Here is a 20,690-nt window from a genome sequence, read left to right as displayed (position 1 = left end):
AACTTTACCTCTAAAAGGCTTTGGAAGCCCTAAGTGCTCAGACTGGTTGACCCAGACAGTCTTCTAGCCCTAGGTTACCCTTTTTAAGGCAGTTTTGGTAATGCAACTCTATATTCTAGTGCATTGCTATCAGCTTCCTAAAAAACAGACAGTGTTAGTCATTTTGAGAGGAGCTTATAAAGGAGAAGCACATTCAGTTTGACTGCCTCTGTATAATGTTTACAACTAGGGTTAAGCCTTGATTTATAGTTGCTAAGCTTAACCACACTTACTGGATTTTCTGAAATGCATTGTGAATCACTACATAACAACAAAAATGGTAAGTACCAGTGAAGCCAGTTTGTTCATAGGCTATATGAACTACTCCGTGGTCCCTCCCTGTAGTAGCATTTGAAGGTCAACAGGTCTCAGAGTGGTGCAGAACTCAGAATTCATTAAAGTTGTGTTTTCAGTACAATTTTTCTTCAAATGGCTGCAAATTACTGGCGAGTAAAATTCACTATTACTTTGTATTTTCTGTATTTCACACCAATCTTAGGAGCAAATGTAGTAAAGCTAGTAGCCTCAGAACAGAGAGGTTGTTGGAAATCCTATTTTCAAAGCCAAACATACTACACTATTCTGAGATCTGTTGGGAACATGTTACTGAAATTACTCCACCACTTCATAGGTAACTACTTCTAGACAATGCTCAATTACTTATTCTTCTCAAAGCTTATAGGTATTGATTTTTGTCTCCACATTAAGAGAGTCTGGTCTAATTCCACATAAAGCAGTTGGGAGGACATGCAGGCAGTTTCAAAGCAACAGATCAGAGCTACTCATCTGCACTTGTGTAGATAAAATGAGAGGCGTGTGTGCAGGACACTTTAAAACAGGCTAAATGCTTTGGCACCACTTTAATGGTGTCGGTGTTTGCATGCCTTGGCAGTGTATTGCATATTAATTCCAGCCTCTGTAGAAAATTCGGTGGCGCAATCTGCCTTAAATGAGTTGGGGCACAGCAAACTAAAATCAAGGAGTTTTAATTTGCTGCCTCTTCAGCTATAGAGCAAAGCACCAGGCTCCGTGCAGCTCCACAGCTCTGCAGGAAGCCCTGCAGGCAGCCTTGCAGCAGGCTGGGAAAGCAGGCTTTGCCCAAGAAAAACAGCAAGCCTGATCTTTCCCCCACTCCCCTCCCTGGACAACACAGCCAGAGCTCCACAATAAGATACTTCCTAAATGATAGTAGAAGAAAGATAGGTCCTAGGCTTTTAATTACCCATCTGTTGCCCTGAAGTCTGTAAGGACACTGCAAATACCTCAGAAAAAAAAAGAAGAGCTGAGGGAACTTCCCCTGCCCTTCCAAATCAAATGCAGCTGTTATACATAGATGTAATTAGATGTGCAAATTCAAACAAATGCTTAGTCCAAACATTTAACATAGGATTTGGAAATTTAATCTAAAAAACTCCCCAGACAAATGGTATGAGCTAACCTGCATGCTTCTGGAGATCCAGAAGAACACCTGGATAACTTCAAGGAAGTGGGGACATTTTTTCCCCTACTGGCACTTACTGATGGTTCTGGACTGTGCCCAACTTGCAGGAAGGCTGAAGCACCTGTTGTAATAAATCTGCAGACCTTAGCACAAAGAAGTGCAGTCAAGCACTTAGAAGCAAAGGTGCACTGATACATTGGTCCCATATCGAATCGGCACCAAAATAAGGAAACTTGACAGTATCGGCAATCAGCTTTTTTTTTGGCTGATAATGTTGTTGATAATGTTGTTGTTGCACATAGCCACAGTGCAGCACACAGGCAGCCAAAAGCACAGCCAGCAGCACGGAGACAGCTGGGTCCAGCTGGTAAGTCTGTTGTGAGGGAAGGGGCATTGGGGTGGGATGGGACAGATTGAGGCTCCTGCCACTGCACGCACCCTGGGAGGGCATGGCAGGCATGTGCCCTTGGATCTGCATGCAGGGCAAGGGTGGGATGCTGCTGCAGGCTGGAGAGGTGCCAAGCTCTTCCCAGTTGAGGGCGGGGAGGTTTGGGCCAGGGTTGCACTCAGGGCAGGCGGCAGCAGAACTGGGATGGGGGGAGCTATGAGGAATTATGGAATGGCTGCAGCTCTCCCCCCCACCCACTGCAGCACCCCACCCACCACCATGAATGCAGCCCAGCCCAGCCCTGCACCAGGAAGAGCTCAGCAGTGCCCTAGCCCCAGTCCACAGCAGCAGCCTGCCCTCGCCCCATGTGCAGATCCAGGGGCACATGGCCCCCATGCCCTCCCAGGGTGTGTGTAGCAGCAGGAGCCCCTCCTCCACCAGCCAGCCTGAACAAGCTGCTCATGGCTCCATCCCACACTCTGCCCTAGCTGTGCAGCACCTGCCCCAGGCCCAGCCCCACTCTCTCCCTCACCAAGGGGGCCTCCATCTGCCCCCCACAACAGACTTACCAGCCGATGCTGCTCTCCAAACTGCTTGGCTGCTTATCGGCAATTGGACTGGTATCAGCCCATATGGCTCGTTAAAAATCAGACATAGATATCAGCCTAAAAAATCTCTATAGGTGCATCTCTACTTAGAATTTAATTCAGAAATATCATGTCATAAAAAAGGGAGGTGGTATGGCAGTTTAAGGCCTGCAGTCTCCCTTCAAAATAAAGCCAAGGGATCTTTGCAAATTTACTTTGTGGAGTTTTAACTGACTGGATGAGTAAAATGGCAAAATAATTATGGAAAAATGTCATCATCTTTGGAAGAATTTTCAAGAGTCATAAACACATATGACTTCTTATAAATGTTTTTGTGATGCGAGTGACTAGAAATTGAAGGTGACTTTAAGAGTTAGGAATAAAGTCTCATGTGTTAGAAACATGAGTTTATATAGGAACACAGATGTACAAAGTGCTTCCATTGGTTTAAATATGCCCAGCAGACAACTCACTTTAAATAGATCCACTATAAAAGTTACTTAACTAACATCAGAGAATAGATCATCTTCAAAGACGGTAAAAAGACTGTTACAGAAGTTATAAAAGACCAATAGCAGAAAAAAAAATTAAAAGCATCTGATAACTAAGGAAAGCACAGAGTACTGTGTCTCTTCTAAGTAGGAGTGTGACACCCACTGGCAGTTTATAAAGACTCTCAATCTGAAATCTAGTCTGTTTAAAGCTATAAATTATCTTAAATTATAACAATTACTTCCTCACCCAATTTGTTTATCTAATGTCACTTTAAAACCACTCCAGTTGTCCTCATTTTGTGAAAAAAGGTCACAAGCAACAGAGCAAACTAATTTACAATGCATAAAGCAGGTCAACTGGGGAGGAAAAGAAACCTCTTTCTTATCTTTTCAGTTATAGCAATCTTGGCTGTTAATAGTAATAAAAACCTTCAGAAGAGAGATGCAATTTTTAAATTGAATGTTTTTTATTAATACGTTCAAACCTATGAACTAAAGGAATTTTATCAGTGACACATTTGCATATTTGGGTATGGATTATATTGAAAGATTGAAATAATTGGAGAAATTGCAGATATAAAGATCATCTCACCCTCTGCCTCATACCGGGAACAGTACTGTACACGATATACAAGAATCTGCCCTGAATGCCAATTAAAACATTGTACATAGTATTTCAGCAGCCATTAGAACATTCTCATTTTTAAAATATTTTAACTTTCATGACCTTTTAGCTTTATAATCCCTGACCGCAGTTTCCATATAGTGCTAGAGTTATGTCAACACAGAGTAGCTTTACCATATACAATCAAATTTCTAGTCAGTTCAAAAAACCTTCACTGAAAGACAGCCACTGAGTGAATGACTGAAAAACTGTTACAAGTTTAACTTAGTTACCTTTCTGAGTTTTTGATTTCTTCCGTTACAAAATTAAGTGTATCCCAACCCGAATAAGAGAACAGGGCAGAGTACAGGGCAAGAGAAATGTCTCCGAGGTCCCAAGAAGATCCTTCAAATGCTTTTTGAAAGTGTTCTGAATGTCCTGTGTACGGATTGAAGAAAATGCATACATTACGATAAGACACAGCTAACAAAGAGTGTTTTAGGATGATGTACAAAGTTGCCAACTGAACCAAAAAACAGAGTCTCAGTATCTCTAGAGACTGCTGAACCACCTTTCTATTCTTATAGACAACACTCACCATGTGGAAGCAGAAGTGATATTCTTCTACAGTTAAAAACTTAGTCTGCTCACAACAGCACAAACAGAAATCAGGTACAGTGAAATACATACTTTTATTCCAAAACAAAACTACAAGTTCTAACACCCTTGACAGTACCCTTCCAGAACTTCCAGCAAATGTATACAAGTAAAATAGTACAGTCATAGTGTGTACCCTGAATTTTGAACCACTTAACCTGTGTATCAAAACTAAGATTTTATTTCTTGGAAGACAGTCCTTTAAAAATGTTTACAGAATCTTAAGGACAACTGATTATCCAACTGAATAAATCTCTACTTCAAATTTATGAAGCTCTCATTTATTTGATGGGGTATAGTTCAGAAAAAACGCAAAGGAAACCCAATTAATTATTCCCCAGTCTTATTGATTAATATTACCAACCTTGATTTTAATTTTGCAAGCTTACCCTGGCATAGTTTAACAATTCCTGTTATGATGATGACAATAAGGGCAATGACTTTGGCATAGGTGAATACATCCTGCACCCTTGTTCCCCATTTAACATAGGCACAATTTATAAATGTTAGAAGACCTACGAGACAAAAAAGGGAGAAGTAAGCTATGAGCAATCTTCTGTTAAACATGTATTTTAAGTTTTTATCCATATCATTTTAAAGTTGAACCTACCTTGCAAGTATCTGCAATACCTGCAAAACTCTCATGTCAGTTCCTTAATTTATGACAAAAGCAAGAATAGGGAAGTGACACTCTAAAGGTTTTTCCTCCCCTTTTAAGTGAAGTAAAGAACCTTCATGTGTTACACTTTTCTGCACCTTCATTAAACTGTGACATTAAGAGCAATTAATATTGCTTTCAAGAGCAATTAATAACGTAAGCTCCACAGATAAGGCAACATATATCTGATAGAAAAAATATTTATTAAAACCGATGTCAGTAGGATGAAAACAGAAATCAGAAGCTGTGCTGGGGAACTCAAAATTTGCAGTCCTATGTGAATTTCATTTTTTCCTCTTGAATGAGCTTAGCCCCTTTAACTATAGACAATTAGTATTCCCACTTATGGCTAGTCTACATGGAAAACTCAGTCACAGTAAGCTTGTGGGTGGAATAGCCAATGCACTGTAAATTTACAACCTAACTTACTGTACACTAACTTCCCAGATGCACAAGCCCTTAAATTACCTCTCTGTTTTCCTTCAGCATTAGAGATTCACCAACTGCTCAAATTTAAGTGAGACATTCAAAGCTAAAAGCACATACTTAGAACATCTTAAGTTATAATGAAATATCTGAAAAATCAAGTTTCCAAAAAGGTCAATATCAGCATTGTTTGCCAAGATGAGCTGAAAACATTCAGAAATGTTATTTTGAAGGTACTTTTCCACAACAAAAAGAAAGGCAGATTTCTAATTTTCATGAATATTCCAACTGGTAGTGTCTGTCTTTACAATTGTGTGATAAAATGTCTCCAGTGATCGCCTCTTTTTGCTGCTGCTATATGCTCACGTTATTTCCCCTTTGCATTCTTCAGTTTTTCCTTTTTATTTCTGAGCATCAGAAAGGCTTCCATTGTATGTGCCATATTCAAAGCTCAATCTTTATATTTTTCTTTAATTCTAACTTTTGCATTGATTAGGATTATAAACAAGTAATCAAATTCAACCCCGAATTTTAGACACCTCTCTCAGATGCACATATCTGCACTAGCAAGTGAAGTATGGGCAGTTAACTTCAACCACATTTTTTAAGCTTATATATAGCCTTAGACTACCATGTATTTTAAGTACATGGATCAAAGTGACTTCTTCAAAGTGGTGAAATGGCAAGCCCAAAAGAAAATATAATAAAAAGTACAAGGGAAGTAATTTAAACCAGGGTGCAAGAGATGACCAACAAGAAGAGTGCTGCATGCACACTTTAGCTCAGGGATCGGCAATGTTTTTTGGGTCAGGTGCCAAAAAAACCTTGCAACCTGGACTTGGAAGATGTTGGCATGCTAGAGATGGACAGCAAGGGAGCCATGAGGGCCTGATGCTTGTGGTAGCATAGCCCTGGCCTCTTTGCTGCTGTGCTCCCCAAGGCACACATGCAGCTGCTACCAGCAACAAATCTTGCCACTGTCTGCTATAGGCAATCTGGGCTCTGGACAGGCCCTTGCCACCCATCAAGTCTGGATGGCTTGCAGTAGGCAGTGGCCAGGCTACAAACAGCTGCACTAGGGTCCAGAGTACCAGCCCAGCGCCATGGCAGCAGTGGCTGTACACATACCTTGGGGCTCAAGGCAGGAAAGGAGCCAGGGTTGCACTGCACTAGGCCCCTTCCCTGCTGTGCACCCCAAGGCACACATGCAGCTGCTGCTGGCCACAGAGCCAGGTCAGGACTCCAGACCCCAGGGCACTGGTTGCAGCCTCCTGGCTACCTGTCGCATCCAGCCTGGGCTCTGGGCAGCTGCTTCCTGCCATGAAGCCTGGGCTGCTCACAGTCTCCCCAGTGCCTGCTGCAAGAAACCTGGGCCCTGTGGCCAGCAGTAGCACATGCTGGGGGTTGCTTTACCTAGAACCTTACTCAGTCCAGGGGCCCCACAAAAAAGTTAACAATTCACAAAGTAAACAAGAGTGATGATCTCATATGAGCATGATACTTGTGACCTGTAAATGCTAGCAAATAGAAACAGCTGAACAAGATTTCATTAGAACTTTGCAAGACCATGTGAAAAACAGAAGCATCATATTTCAAAAGCTAGGACTGAATTAGCTTCCAAGGAACTCTTGAGAAAAGGAATGGCCTTACATCTAACTTCTACTATGAATGGCCACTGTAATAAACCACTTGTACAGTGACAGAGTTCTTTATGCTGACTGGCATTTCTTATACTATCTTCATATATGTGAATAATCATGAATATGTTCATATTATGACATTCTGCAAAGTAACTTCGGCAAACAGATTACAGCGCACAGCTTAGCAATGGAAGGGGTCTGGCATGTTCAGTTTTTGACTAAGTTTTCTTCTTTAAAATAACCAGAGTGTGGCAGAGCACCAGTGCAGTGCTCACCATGCTGGGGCTGTTACAAGCTGCGTGGGAGCTTGCTTGCAGAGCAGCAGGGAAAAGCCTCTCCCAGGAACCAGTTTAAGGGGGAAGGTGGGTGGTAGAACACTTCGGGTGTCTGCCACGTTAAGAGCTGGGGGCAGGTGTGGCCCCAGCTCTGATGAGCGGCCATTTTAGATCCAGGTCAGCAGAACAGGAGGCTGCAGTTTGCTGCCCAGTGCCATGGAAGGACCATCTCCTGGTGAAGCTGCTGCTCCTGCAACAAGTTGGAGTTGAGGGAAAGGCTATAGGGAAGGAGGATACCTCTTGGTCCTGGGCATGACTTGAAACTGCACCCTGCTGAAGGGTGGCCTGGTGGGACTCCCTGTCATGGGGGAGTCTGCAGGAAATGCCAGACTAGTTACCTCCCCAGTGAAAGGTGAGGAGGGGTGCCTTAGCCCACCCAAAGGCAGGGGCTGGGGTTATTTAACACCAGAGGCAGTAGAGGGCAGTGTGGCACCTGAGCCCATACGGGGTGCAAGACCCGAGAGAGCAAGAATGGTGGGCCATGCACACCAGCAAGTGGCACCTGAGCCTACAGGGGGTGTTCGACCCCCAGGCTCCAGAGAATGGGGCAGAGTATGTACCTCAGTGAAGGCGAAGGTGCAGCGTGGGGTGCACAGGGCACCCAATAGCCTGCACAAGAGTGGCAGTTGGGAGGCCTGGAGAGAGTGGTGAGTAGAGAGGGGTAGTAGTGAGTCTCTGTGAGGAAGGGGCATATAGTGAACAGGGGGCTTAAGGGTAGGTCCTGCTAACATGGGGGCATGGGGGCTGAGTTACATTCAGATAAGCCTTCAGGTGCCTGAGGCCACAGATGGGCTGGAGGCTGATTGGGTGAGATGGCTAAGGAAGAGCCACAAGTAAACAACAGGGTGAGTCAGGAGCCCCTGACTGAGAGCAGCTGGGTGAGTGACCCAGCGAGAGACCAGAGGCAGAGTCAGACCAGTGTTTGGCAAACCGCCCAGTGCTTGCTTGGATGTGGGCAGTGGGAGGTGCTCAAGAGGCCACGCCCTTTCTGGCCAGGGAGTGCAGGGAAGTAAGCCCAAGGACCCTCCAGGTGAGGGCAGGGTGAGTCAGGCCCTGGGGAAAAGGAGGGGCGGGACAAGTGTGGCCCCACAAGGGGCAGTATGAGAGAGACCGTGTGAGAGGTGGTACAAGTGTAGCCTATAATAGGGAAGAATGCAAGAGGCCTAACACTATGCTGAGTTGGGCCCAGCCTTGGGCCAGAGCAGAACACAGCTGTTAGAAACATCTGCAAGACTTGGGATGCAGTACAGGGATGGCTGGAGGTACACGCATAGGCCCAGGAGAACAGGGCATTCAAAGGGCAGCCTCCTGCCTAATTAAAACCCTAGTCATTTAACAAGGCATGGCAAGTGAGAGAGGTGGGTGGTGTGCCCAGAGGTAGGTGGGAGACTAGCACTGTGGCTGGTCAGGGAGTTCCCATGTTGCCATACAGAGATAGGCTAGTACTTTGAACAAGCTTTCTTGAAATCAGAAATTAAATATTCTATTCATGTCTCCCTCTAATTTGTCAATTTGCTAGTTTGTATTGTTTAGAACTGTATAACAATGCCTCCGCACTCTCACAGAGCAGATTCTTAAAGGTATTCAAAAAAAGCCTCTCAGACTGCAACTACACCTCCTTACAAGAGCCAGCTGACATTATCCAAAGAAATGACTTTGTTGAAATAACACTATTCTTTTAAAACAGAACCTCCTGTGGGAATGTGTCAACCTGGACAAAATTTGATTAAAAATTGAAAAAAAGTCTTCAGACAGTTGAAATAACCTCCTCCACGAAGAATCAGAGGCTGAACTAGGGTATAGCCACAGGCTTGTCTACATGGGAAAATTATTGTGAAATAAATTATGAGCAGTCATTTTAAGTACATTAGCTATTGCACAATAACTTGTAGGTTCAGCTTAATCTAAGAGTTGAGAAATAACTCATCTAAGTTATTTTTCAATGCAGACAAGACTTTAAGTAATGAGAGGGCTTACCTTGTGGTCTCATAAATAAGGAAGATGTAAACGTCTAAACCATGCTGCTTATGAGCTAGAAACCACTTTCTATCCCTATTGTAACACAAAGTGCTGTAGATGCAGGGAGCAACAGTTCTGAGATCTAATAGGAGTAATTTATGTGTTAAAAGTCAACAAAATTACCACCGTTTCTAAACAATACTTACACACACAAGCAGCTGCAATGAGACGACAAGCGAAATAAGGAGGCTCACAAGAAAGGAAAACAGGCTGCACTATGTAGTTAGCAAAGGTGATAGCAATAATTGCCTGACTCGTTGGCTCAATGATCAGTAGTGAAGTCCACAAGCGAATAAATGCAATGAAGCTGCCAAATGCCTCCAAGATATATGCATAGCTGGCTCCTGACTTGGTGATAGTGGTTCCAAGTTCAGCATAGCAGAGAGCTCCAAACACTGAAAAAATTCCTCCAATTGACCAAATGATCAGTGACAACCCATAGGATGCACTGTAGATGAGAACTCCTTTCGGAGAGACAAAAATACCTGAACCAATCATATTGCCTACTATGAGGCTGATCCCATTGAGCAAGGAGATTTCTTTTTTCAGTTGCATTGAATCTTGATTTTGGTCATGCATTTTTACAGCCATCACTTGGATCTAGCTTGCTTGCTTGCTTCCTTGACGGGGCAGTATTCAGATAAAGAACTACGAGACATTGTACAGTTCCATGCCAGAATTGCTGTGTATTCTCCAAAATTTCAAGTCACAATCTAAAACAAAATAAGACAACTGAAATCAATATTAATTGTTTCTTACCTGTAACTCTCCTGCTAACCCTTTCTAGTCAAAGTTGAGAGTTACCAGAGATATGATATACCAGGGATATCCTTCTCTTGCTACCATATGTTGGTAAGTTACGTGGTTTCAAAAAAGTGTACTACTTTTAATGATATATGATATATCTGAGCAAATGAGACAGTCCCAACATACCTCAGAAGAAGAAAGGTGAAAAAAGTGACTGATATGGAGGAAGAGTGGGGAGAAAGTACAAAACAATTGATTATAAGGCTGGGGGTAGAGAGAGAAAAGCAAAGAAGATATGAACACATCAGAAGAACTGAAAAAATGGAAAACAAAAGGAATAAAGGAAGAAGAAAGAAAACATAAGAACAGAAGATGGGAGCAGTTAGGACAACATGATTTACTGCCATATACAAATCAAATTTGTTTCAATCCTTTACCCGCCAAACATGACTGTCTCTTACAGTGCCAAAAGCAAATTGAAATGGAAAATGTGGAGCTAAAACTTTCAAATGCTTCACTTTATTTTCCATTATCTTCCATTCATTTTGAATGTCTATTTTCATCTATCCTTGCTCATTACCAAATTCACAGTGCATGTTTAAATAGTTTTCTATAGAACAGGAGGGGCAATTTTGGGCTAGTTATGATAAAGCAATGTAGCTACCAGAACTGGCTTATTTTGCATTTAATTTCTTTATAACAGTAACTTACTTAGGGTTATTTTTAATGCCATGTAGCAGGTTCACCTTTCAGAGCTTGGGTTGAGTCCCAAGCTTGAGATCCTGCTGTTTTGATGAGGAGGCAGCAGGAGAAAAAAAGTCATGCCCCTTTCCTGAGGAGGAGAAGAGCTCCTGATTGAACTGTCAGGTCTGGAAGACTTCAGGGATGGAGCCCTGGAGCATATAAAAGGAGCTGTGTGCCCAGCATGAAGGGCAGATGCAGGGAGGGACTCAAGAAGAGTGGAGCCAAGAAAAGCTGGGGAGCTCTCCCCCAGCAGGCAATAGGCCCAAGGCTCCTGAAGCTGCCACTGGAGGAGCAGCCTTGGAAGTGGTGTGAGACCACTTGGCTGTTGATGGCGCACAGGGACAGTGCACTGAGACCCAGCCCTAGGAGCAGTGTGAGACTGCTTGGGCCCATAACAATGCATGGTTCAGTGCATGGAGCCCAGGCTTTGGGAGCCGCATGCAGCAGCTTGAGCCTGCAACCCCAGCAGGGCCTTGGGGGCTGCAGTGAGGTGGCTCAGGCCTCATCTTCCGGCAAGCTACCAGGCCCCACAGTGTGCAGGGAGGCACACAGACCCAAGACTTGGGAGCTAGGGAGCAGCAGAGGCTGTTTGGGTTAACCACCCAGTGTGAGGATGTATGGATGGAGCCTGAAGGGCCCAGCCTGGGCTAAAAGAGCCCTCGGTGCTGAAGTCAGGGCACGGAGAAATAATAGCGCTGCAGTGTGAGGCCCAGAAGCCAGCAGTGGGGGTGCAGCAGCTGAGGAGCTGAATCCTTGGTGCCCAGAGTGGCGCACAGGGTGGGGAGGAGCCCAGCAGTGCAGGAGAGGTGCTCCAGCAGAGGAGACCACATCGAGCTGTGCCCTGACCACTGCCACCTGAAGGAGTGAGAGTCATTTGGCCCTTGGGTCCCACAGGAGAAAGACATTTGGGGCAGGAAAACCCAGAGAAGGGGCTGGGTGAGCAGCTCCCCCACCTAGTCAAGGCCCTAAAGGGAGAGGCCCCTGGACACCCCCCGCAAGGGACCCCATTGGAAGAAGGATTATCTCTTGCCATGGGTCAGAGACTATATTAAGGAATAGATGTTATTAAGATTGTCCATGTTTGTACCTTATATTTTGTGATTGAAATGTGGTATCATGACTAGAGTTATTTAGGGTTTGACCTTGGTTGTTGGTTAATGTTCACTGTATAAATATATGTTTATAATATTTAGTTTTATGTTTATTATAACTCAACAAATTATATATAGTTAAGAACTTTGGGTTAGGACTAACTCTATGGAGGAAAGAGGCATCCCTCTCACAGCACACCCTTGGGTGTACCCGGGTTACATTTTGGGGACTTGTCCAGGATTCGGGGCAGGTGATTTGCTGCTATAGGTGCTGTGCTTCTCTACAGAGGTTTCACCCTAGAGATATGTTGAACCGTAGTGGTTCCCAGGCTTCAGGGAGCGCTAGTGCCCCAGTAGTCTCAGAATCAGGGGGGACACTACCTTTTCCAGCTTGGGACTCTACTCTACAGCAGGTCCTCAGAGAGGTGGTGGAATCCTCAAATGATAGGGCTGCTTATAAAAGACTGTAGACTTTTTCAGGGAGTATCCCAAGGGCCCAAGAACTTGCGCTCCCTAAGATAGCAGTGGTCAGGACACAGCTCAATGAGGTCTCCTCCGAGCTGGAGCACCTCTCCAGGCCTCTCCTGCACCACTGAGCTCCTCCCCACCCTGTGCCCTGCTCTGGGCACTGAGGGCTCAGCTCCTCTCAGCTGCTGCGCCACCGCTGCTGGCTTCTGGGTGCAGGGCCTCATGCTGCCACACTATCTCCCCGTACCCTGGCTTCAGCACCGAGGGCTCTTATAGCACAGGCAGGGCCCTTCAGGCAGCCTGTGCTATAAGCAGCCTCTGCTGCTCCCTGGCTCCCAAGTCTTGGGTCCATGCACTGCCCTGTGCACTGTGGGGCTTGGTCGCTTGCTGGGGTATGGGACCTAAACCTCTTCACTGCGACCCCCCAAGGCTGGGGTTGCAGACTTGGGCCGCCACTAGCGGCTCCCAAAGCCTGGGTTCCGTGCTCCGTGATGGGCCCAAGCAACCTTATACCGTTCCCAGGGCCAGGTCTCTGTGCACCATCCCTGTCCACTGTCAACAGCCTGAGCGGTCTTGCACAACTCCCAAGACTGTTCCTCCAGTGGCAGCTTCAGGAGCCTTGGGCCTACTGCCCACTGGGGGAGAGCTCCCCAACTTTTCTTGGCTCCACTCTTCTCAAGTCCCTCCCTGCATCTGCTCCTTATGCTGGGCACGCAACTCCTTTTATACACTCCAGGGCTCCACCCCTGAAGTCTTCCAGACCTGACAGTTTACAGGCTTCAATCAGGTCCAGGGGAGCTCTTCTCCCCCTCCCCTCAGGAAAGGAGTGTGACTTTATTTCTCCTGCTGCCTCCTGATCGGAGGATAAGCACCACTAATCAAAACAGCACGATCTCAAGCCTGGGACTCAACCCAAGCTCTGAAAGGTGAGCCTGCTACAGCCAAATGTAAACATGTCTTGAAATAGGTCCAAACTCTAATGTAATTAAAAAAGGAAAAACTAGACACATAAATACATGTATTTTGTGCCTAAAAGTAATTAATAATACATCTGACTGGATATCTGAACATAAAAATATACCAGTGGTCTCAACCTCTTTGGACTTGAGGCACTCCTCAGAAAATGCTAGCTCTTACATTTTTACTTGCTTTTGGACTACAGGAAAGTAACACAGCAACTTTTTATTTGCAAAAAACTCGAGAAGCCCACAACAGGTTAGAATGCATTTAACACTATGGATTCCTATTTGAAATCTGTGTTTATTCTGTGAATTGTGTGTACAACCAATTTGTGCTGATATTGCATAGCACCCTACAGCACCAGTGAAAGGCTCTCCAGGCACTCCATGGTGCCACAATATCCTGGCTGAAAATCTCTGAAATATACGTTTTGTCCACGGAACTACAGTAATTTATACTTGCTGTTTTGTTCACACAATTACAGACCCATTCTTTTAGAGGGGGGAAAAAAATCACCTTTTTATTATAGAATCAACATTACATGCCATAATACATGTCAAATAAAACAGCCAAACATAACATACTTAAGTGGGAATAATTTTTACTCATTGCAAGACTTCTTTAATACATCGACCCTGGTTGAAAACATGACCTATGCTGAAAAGGAATATAAACCAGTAACTGGAATGGAATATAGCCTCCTCATTCTATGTCTAGGATAAATACTCTACTTGCATATAAATGAAAAATTCTTACAATACTACATCTAAAATGGATTTTTTTCTTTATTAAAAGTAAGTATATTGTAAACCCACTTTCTCTTTTACAGTCAAATGTTTTGTATATTATTTCAAATTAAAACTTATAGATCTTTGAAAATGTGTTTAAGTAATGTTTAAATGTTAAGTATGTATACTATCAGGTAAAGTAAACCAAAACATAGCTAACATTATGCAGTAAAAACGCACATTTGGAAAAATAATCCCATACGAAAACAGGCATATGACATAGTATAGTGTCAAGAGTAATAGGAAAGCTGCCTCTGGAAAAGTTCTCAAGATTTTAAGGCTACAAGAGATCATCTAGTTTAACCTGCTATGACAGGCTGAAAAGTTTCATTTGGTTATGCTAATAATAAGCCCCAAAACTTTAGTTAAACTACATTATTTCAGTCTTCATAACATTAAACTGTGTGTTCTGGCAAAGAACAGAAGTGACCAAATTTACCAACACCCAGAAAATTGGTGGAATTTAACTTGAAGAAATAAATTACCTGAAGCAAGCCAAGGAAATCCAGCAAATGAACAAGGCCTGTGAGAGAGTGCTTATGCTAAGCAAGGCCTAGCATTAGAAACAATGCACTAAAACTCCCAGAATGCTTCAAGGAGGTTGAGGAGTCAGCGATTGACATTCTGGTAATCACATAATCACCCTTAGATGAAAATGCTGAACTTCTGACCTTTGAACAATGATAAAAATAGCAGGCACGCCGCTTACATTGTTAAGAATAGGAAACTGCACGGCTAAACCGCAATGACAAAAAAACAACCGCGTATTATGTCAGTCTTGACATTTTAACTCTGCAAAAACCAGCAAAACATATAAATGAATAATGTATTTAGGTTATAGAAAATTAGCATAAGAAATATAAAGGTCATTAAGGATTAACATAAGAAGCGTAAAAATTATAATACAAAACATATCACCTGATATTATAATATAGATAAGTTAACTAAATAACCAATAGAAGTAAGAATTAGAAATGCATATGTATAAGTGTTATCATATATAACTAATAGTAAAGTTATGTTAGATGCCTCACTTCCACCATGGGGACAGTTTTGTATCTTTTGCCTAAAAAAAAGATAAAGGACTCCTTTTAATTGAGCTGTTGACCAGTTCTGAGACTACTGAATCAGGCAGCCGCACCTAGCCTCCGGGTTAGAGAGCAAGGGCTTGATTTGGGAACCTCATGAACCAACAGACCTCCTTTAGTTTATGACTTTGTGAAACAATAAAAGTTTTAAATTGAACAGGTCTGAGCCTGTGCTTAATTCAGTCCTTATATAATTCGGCATTGAACTCACACAAGGCCCATAAAGTAGAGAAAGGCAAAAAAATCCAAAAACAGAGTGGCAAATGGTATGAGCATATTGATAGCAATCCTGTCCTTCCCCAAGTAGACTGTCACAAACTCCCAACCTGAACACATCCCTCCTCTCAACCTCACTCACAGGCCACAGAATTTCTCCCAGATTCTGGATTAAACCATATTTTTAAAGAAATCTCTCCAATTTTACTTTAAACTCACCATACAAAGGTGAGTTTACCATGTCCCCTTCGAGAGTTTAGTAACCCTCACAACTATGTACCATTTCAAGACAGAATTTGTTTGCCTCTAATTTCTACTCACTGGAACCTGATGTGTCTTTGGCAACAAAGCTGAAAAGCTTCCCTATTACATTTTCTATGCCTAATGATCTATACACAATGATCAACCTATTCTTCAGTCTTTTCTTTGATAAGCTGAGTAACTTAAACAACTGAAGCCTCATATTGAATGGTCTGTTTTTCCAGCTTCTGAAAAATTTATTCAACCTGCCTGCGGACTTGCTTCAGTGTTCCCAACTGAACACTGTTTTCTAGCGATACTCTTATTAACACTACAACAGAGACAAAACCACTTCTGTAGTTCTACTTGACACTTTTCTTTATACATTAATTTATCAAATAAACCCTTTTCTACAAAGACTACAAAGACACCACCACAAAATTCCACTGAGCTTCTGCTTTGCCACACACAATCTCCTACCCTGGAAATGTAATTGGCATTCTTGGCTCCCAAATAAGTTACTTTGCATGTGGTTGTATTAAAACAGTTTGTTTGATTGTGACCAGTTAACTAGGCAATACAGATCAATTAGTAACCCACTTTCTTCATTACTGGATACCCCACAAGTCTGTGCATCCACTGTAAGCTCATCAGCAAAGTGTTCGCATCTCTGTCTAGATCAACAGTTTCCAACCTTGGGGTGGTGACCCCATCTGATAAAAAATGGAGATAAAAAATGGAGTTGCAAAGACACTTGACAGTGTCGACTGATTATGATGAAAATCACAGAAAAAAGGTGGGAAATGGCAGTTCCCCTTGCAGGCTGACAGAGTTCCAGCCTGCAAGGGGCTGGGGGAGGAGCGAGAGAAGGGTGATCGGCAGGGGTTTCCAGGTGCATGTGCACACACCCACATGCAACTGGCATGAAAAACCCACATGCAGGCAGCATGAAAAACAGCTCCTGCAACTCTCTCCCAGTAAGTCTATAGGGGTGAGGAGGGGAGAACAGATTGAGGCCCTCAGAAGTGAGGGAGGGAGGGGGGCAGGGCTTGGGCTGGGGTTGCTGCCCAGCAGGGCCACTGCATGAGGCCCAAGCAGGAATGTGGGGCCCAACTAGGGGAACAGGATGGAGCCACAGGCAGCTCGTTCAAAGGTGGCAGGGGGGCTAGCTCCCTGCCAGTGTGCACACACCCAAGGAGGCTGCCCCCCAGATTTGTGAGTGGGTCAGGGGCAGATGTAGGGTGCTTGCTGCAGGCTCAGGGCTCCCCACCCTGCTGCCCTCCCCACAGGGCCTCCACAGCCCAAAGAGCAGGGCCCGACATGGGAAAGCGGATCAGGGTGGGGAGGTTCAGTGCCACAGCCAAGACCCCCACATCAGCAATGCTACCATGGTAAGACACCCCCTGCCGACCAGCAGCAGGGGGGGCACAACTCCACACCACCACTGCTGCTGCTGGGTAATCAGGGGGCACCTCACCATGGGGATGTGCCCAGTGTGGGTATCCTGGCAGCGACACCGAGGCTCCCTGCCCTCCCGCACCAGGGCCTACCCACTGGGCTATGGAGGCCCCCAGTGGGAGGGCAGCAGAATGGGAAGCCCCAAACCTACAGCAGGCAGTCCACATCCTCCCCCACCCCTCCCATGGGATCCATTCCAGCAATGTCGCCCATCGGGGAGGGGGTGCTGATCTTGTCTGCATCATTTTGGAGTCACAAACAATTCCCAATGTTTAAATGGGCTCATTCTAAGGAAAAGGCTGGCAAGCACTGATTTAGATCATTATTTCTTGTTTCTCTATTCAATACTAAGCCCAGTTAGGCTCTGGAGTGGTGAGAGATGTGCGGGTGAAAGCCCACTGCGCCCCCGCTTCCCCAAAGCCCCCCAGACACCTCAGACACTTCCCAGCAGCCGCAGAGCCCCCTACCAACCCCCAGCACAGCTGGAGGCAAGCAGGGCTTGTGGTGGAAAGGGGTTAACTCCACTCTCTCTGAGTGGGAGGAGGCGGCTGTGGCCAGATCAAGCCCCCGCCCAGGCCCCTACTAGCCCAGCCCCCCAGGGAGCCACACGAACAGGCTGCACAAACAGGCACGCTGTCTGCCAGCACGTGAGTTAGCGCAGAGTTTGCACAGGAGGGGGCACAGGAGGGACCGTGACCCTGCCTGCGAACCCACCAGGGTAGTCAGTCCCAGCCGTAGCCAGCCTACCAGAGGCATGACATGGATGGGCATGCGCCGCACCACAAGGGTCCCCTCGGGCTCTGCAGCCCCCCCATCGGGCACCTCAGAGATGGCCACCCAGATGGAGCCCATAGTTCCAGGCTCCACACAGACGGAGCCCCTGGCTCTTGGCTGCGGGGGCTGCCTGTCCCTTTTTCAGGCTCTGGGGCCCAGGAGCATGGCCACCTCCCTGTGTGGGGTCTGCTCCCTTTTGGGGTCTCCGGCACACCAGCTGGAGGAGCTCCAGGCCACAGTCCAGAGACTACGTGCCATCAGGGACTGTGAGCAGGAGATTGACTCCTACTGCCAGGCCCTTCTCCCCTGCGGGCCAGAAGGCAGACCACCGTCTCCATCCAGGACAAAGGAGGACTCCAGGACCTCCCACTCTGTTCAGTCTGTCCAGTCAGGGGCATGGACCAAGGTGGTCAAAGGCCCTAAGGCCCGCCGCACCAAGGCCCCTGCCCCGCTGGAGCTTAGCAACAGGTTCGCACCTCTTGCTGCTCCAGCAGAGCCTGCTGCGTTGCCAGCTCCCACAGGCAACACAGGCTCACCTGAAGCTACCGTCCCCGCTCTCCCCAAGACAAAACGTAAGGTGCTTGTTGTGGGAGACTCCATCCTGCGGGGCACTGAGGGGGCAATCTGCCGCTCCGACCCCTTAGCCCGGGAGGTCTGCTGCTTCCCGGGGGCCCGCATCTGGGACATTGTGGAGAAGATCCCAAAGTTCCTACAGCCCACTGACCACTATCCTATACTCCTTATTCATGTGGGCACCAATGACATGGCTCGGAGCGCTCCCAGCCGGGTCATGAGGCGCTACAGGGATTTGGGAGCGGGGCTTAAGGGTCTGGGAGCACAGATGGTGTTCTCGTCAATCCTCCCAGTCTTGGGCTATGGGCTGAGGAAGGAGAGGAGGATCCACGTAGTCAACCAAAGACTGCGGAGCTGGTGTCATCAGGAAGGCTTTGGCTTCCGTGACCACAGCCCGCTCTTTGATGAGAGAGGCAGCAAGCTGCTGGGAAGAGATGGCTTCCACCTCTCTCCCCTGGGAGGAGGCTCTTCTCAGCCAGACTGGCTGACCTGCTCCACCAGGCTTTAAACTAAGCCCGCTGGGGGATGGGGGACTACCGCCACTACTGGCCCGCTGAGCAACCCTTGCAAAGCCAGTAGACCAAGGCACTTAAGGGAGCCCACCCTCGCCCCAGCCCTGGTACAATCTGTGGGCAAGGCAAGAGCCCCCAAGGAGACACCTGCCTGCCTGTACACACATGCCAGGAGCTTGGGAAACAAGCAGGAGGAGCTCGTCCTCCTGCTCAATGCAAAGAATTATGATGTCATTGGGATAACGGAGACCTGGTGGGACTCCACCCATGACTGGACCACGCGTATAGATGGCTATACCCTGTACAGGAGGGATTGTATAGATAAAAGGGGTGGGGGTGTAGCTGTCTATGTCAAGGAAAGCTACATGTCCCTGCAAGCTGATATTGGTGACCAGGGTGGATGGCTGGAGACCCTCTGAGTTAAAATCCGTGGGGAACACGGCACAGGGGACACAACGGTGGGAGTCTACTACAGACCTCCCACCCAAAGTCCTGAGCTTGACCAGGAGTTCGTCCAGGAGCTGGCTGAGGCCGCATGCTGCAGGACCTTGGTTGTCATGGGTGACTTCAATTACCTGGACATCTCGTGGGAGGATCACGCAGCAAAATCCAAACGGTCGCAAAGCTTCCTCTTGTGTGTAGATGACCTCTACCTGACTCAAGAAGTCTATGGGCCAATGAGAGTCAAAGTGCTGCTCGACCTGGTACTGGCTACAGGGGATGACCTAATCAGCAACCTAGTGATCAATGGGAAGCTGGGTGACAGCGATCACGAGCTGATCACCTTCACCATCCGCCGTAAAGCTGGCAAGTCAGTCAGCAACACAGAAGTCCTTGACTTCAGAAAAGCCAACTTTGACAAGCTCAGGAGGCTTGTCAGTCAAGTCCTAAGGCACCATGACCCCAGGGAGAGGGGAGTTCAAGAAGAGTGGTTGCTCCTCATGGGAACTATCCTCAATGCACAAGCTAAGTCTATTCCAACTCGAAGGAAAGGCAGCAAGAGGGCACAACAGTCCTCCTAGCTCTCCAGGGAGCTACCAGGCCTCCTAAGGCTAAAAAGAAAAGCCTACAAAGGATGGAGGACAGGATTAATCTCCAAGGAGGATTATTTTGCACTGGTCCAGTCCTGCAGGGAGCAAACCAGGAAAGCTAAGGCTGCAACTTAACTCCAACTAGCTTCAAGCATCAAGGACAATAAAAAGTCCTTTTTCAGATATGTGGAGAGCCAGAGGAAAAGCAAGGGCAACATTGGACCCCTGCTGAACCAGATAGGGCAAATGACAACTGATGCCCAGGAAAAAGCCAACCTATTAAATGGGTACTTTGCATCGGTCTTTCATCAGTCCCATGGGACGCCCATGCCCACTACGGGACAGGGAGGTCTGGGTGGGGGAGATCCCCTGCCCTCCATAAATGCTGACCTCGTGAAGGAACATCTTGAGAAGCTGGATACCTTCAAGTCAGCTGGCCCTGACAATCTACACCCTAGGGTACTCAAGGAGCTGGTGAGCGTCATAGCCCAGCCCCTGGCACGGATCTTTAAAAACTCCTGGCGCTGTGGTGTAGTGCCTAAAGACTGGAAGAAGGCCAATGTGATGCCTATCTTCAAGAAAGGGAGGAAAGTGGATCCAGCTAACTATACGCCCAGCAGCCTGACTTCTATCCTGGGGAAGATCTTAGAAAGATTTATTAAAGAGGCCATCCTTAATGAACTGGCCGAGGCCAACATCCTAAGGGAGAGCC

At 46.2% G+C, this 20,690-nt stretch overlaps 1 protein-coding gene across 2 annotated transcripts in view; it reads right to left on the bottom strand.

Moving 5' to 3' along the window:
• The window catches only part of SLC7A6 (solute carrier family 7 member 6), a 50,831-nt gene that overhangs the window by 19,280 nt on the left and 10,861 nt on the right, over window positions 1-20,690 (bottom strand). For both annotated transcript variants that reach the window (XM_090062787.1, XM_090062788.1), the window contains 3 exons: window positions 9,435-10,001; window positions 4,600-4,725; window positions 3,847-3,991 (listed from right to left, as the gene is read on the bottom strand). In XM_090062787.1, coding sequence (XP_089918913.1) covers window positions 3,847-3,991; window positions 4,600-4,725; window positions 9,435-9,879 — 716 coding nt within the window. In that variant the 5' untranslated portion in view covers window positions 9,880-10,001. The remainder of the gene's footprint in view (window positions 1-3,846; window positions 3,992-4,599; window positions 4,726-9,434; window positions 10,002-20,690) is intronic.

Source organism: Crocodylus siamensis, chromosome 9, assembly GCF_052110815.1.
Source record: "Crocodylus siamensis isolate JL-2025a chromosome 9, ASM5211081v1, whole genome shotgun sequence".
NCBI classification, from domain to species: Eukaryota; Metazoa; Chordata; order Crocodylia; family Crocodylidae; genus Crocodylus; species Crocodylus siamensis.
This window is presented reverse-complemented; position numbering and strand designations above follow the sequence as displayed.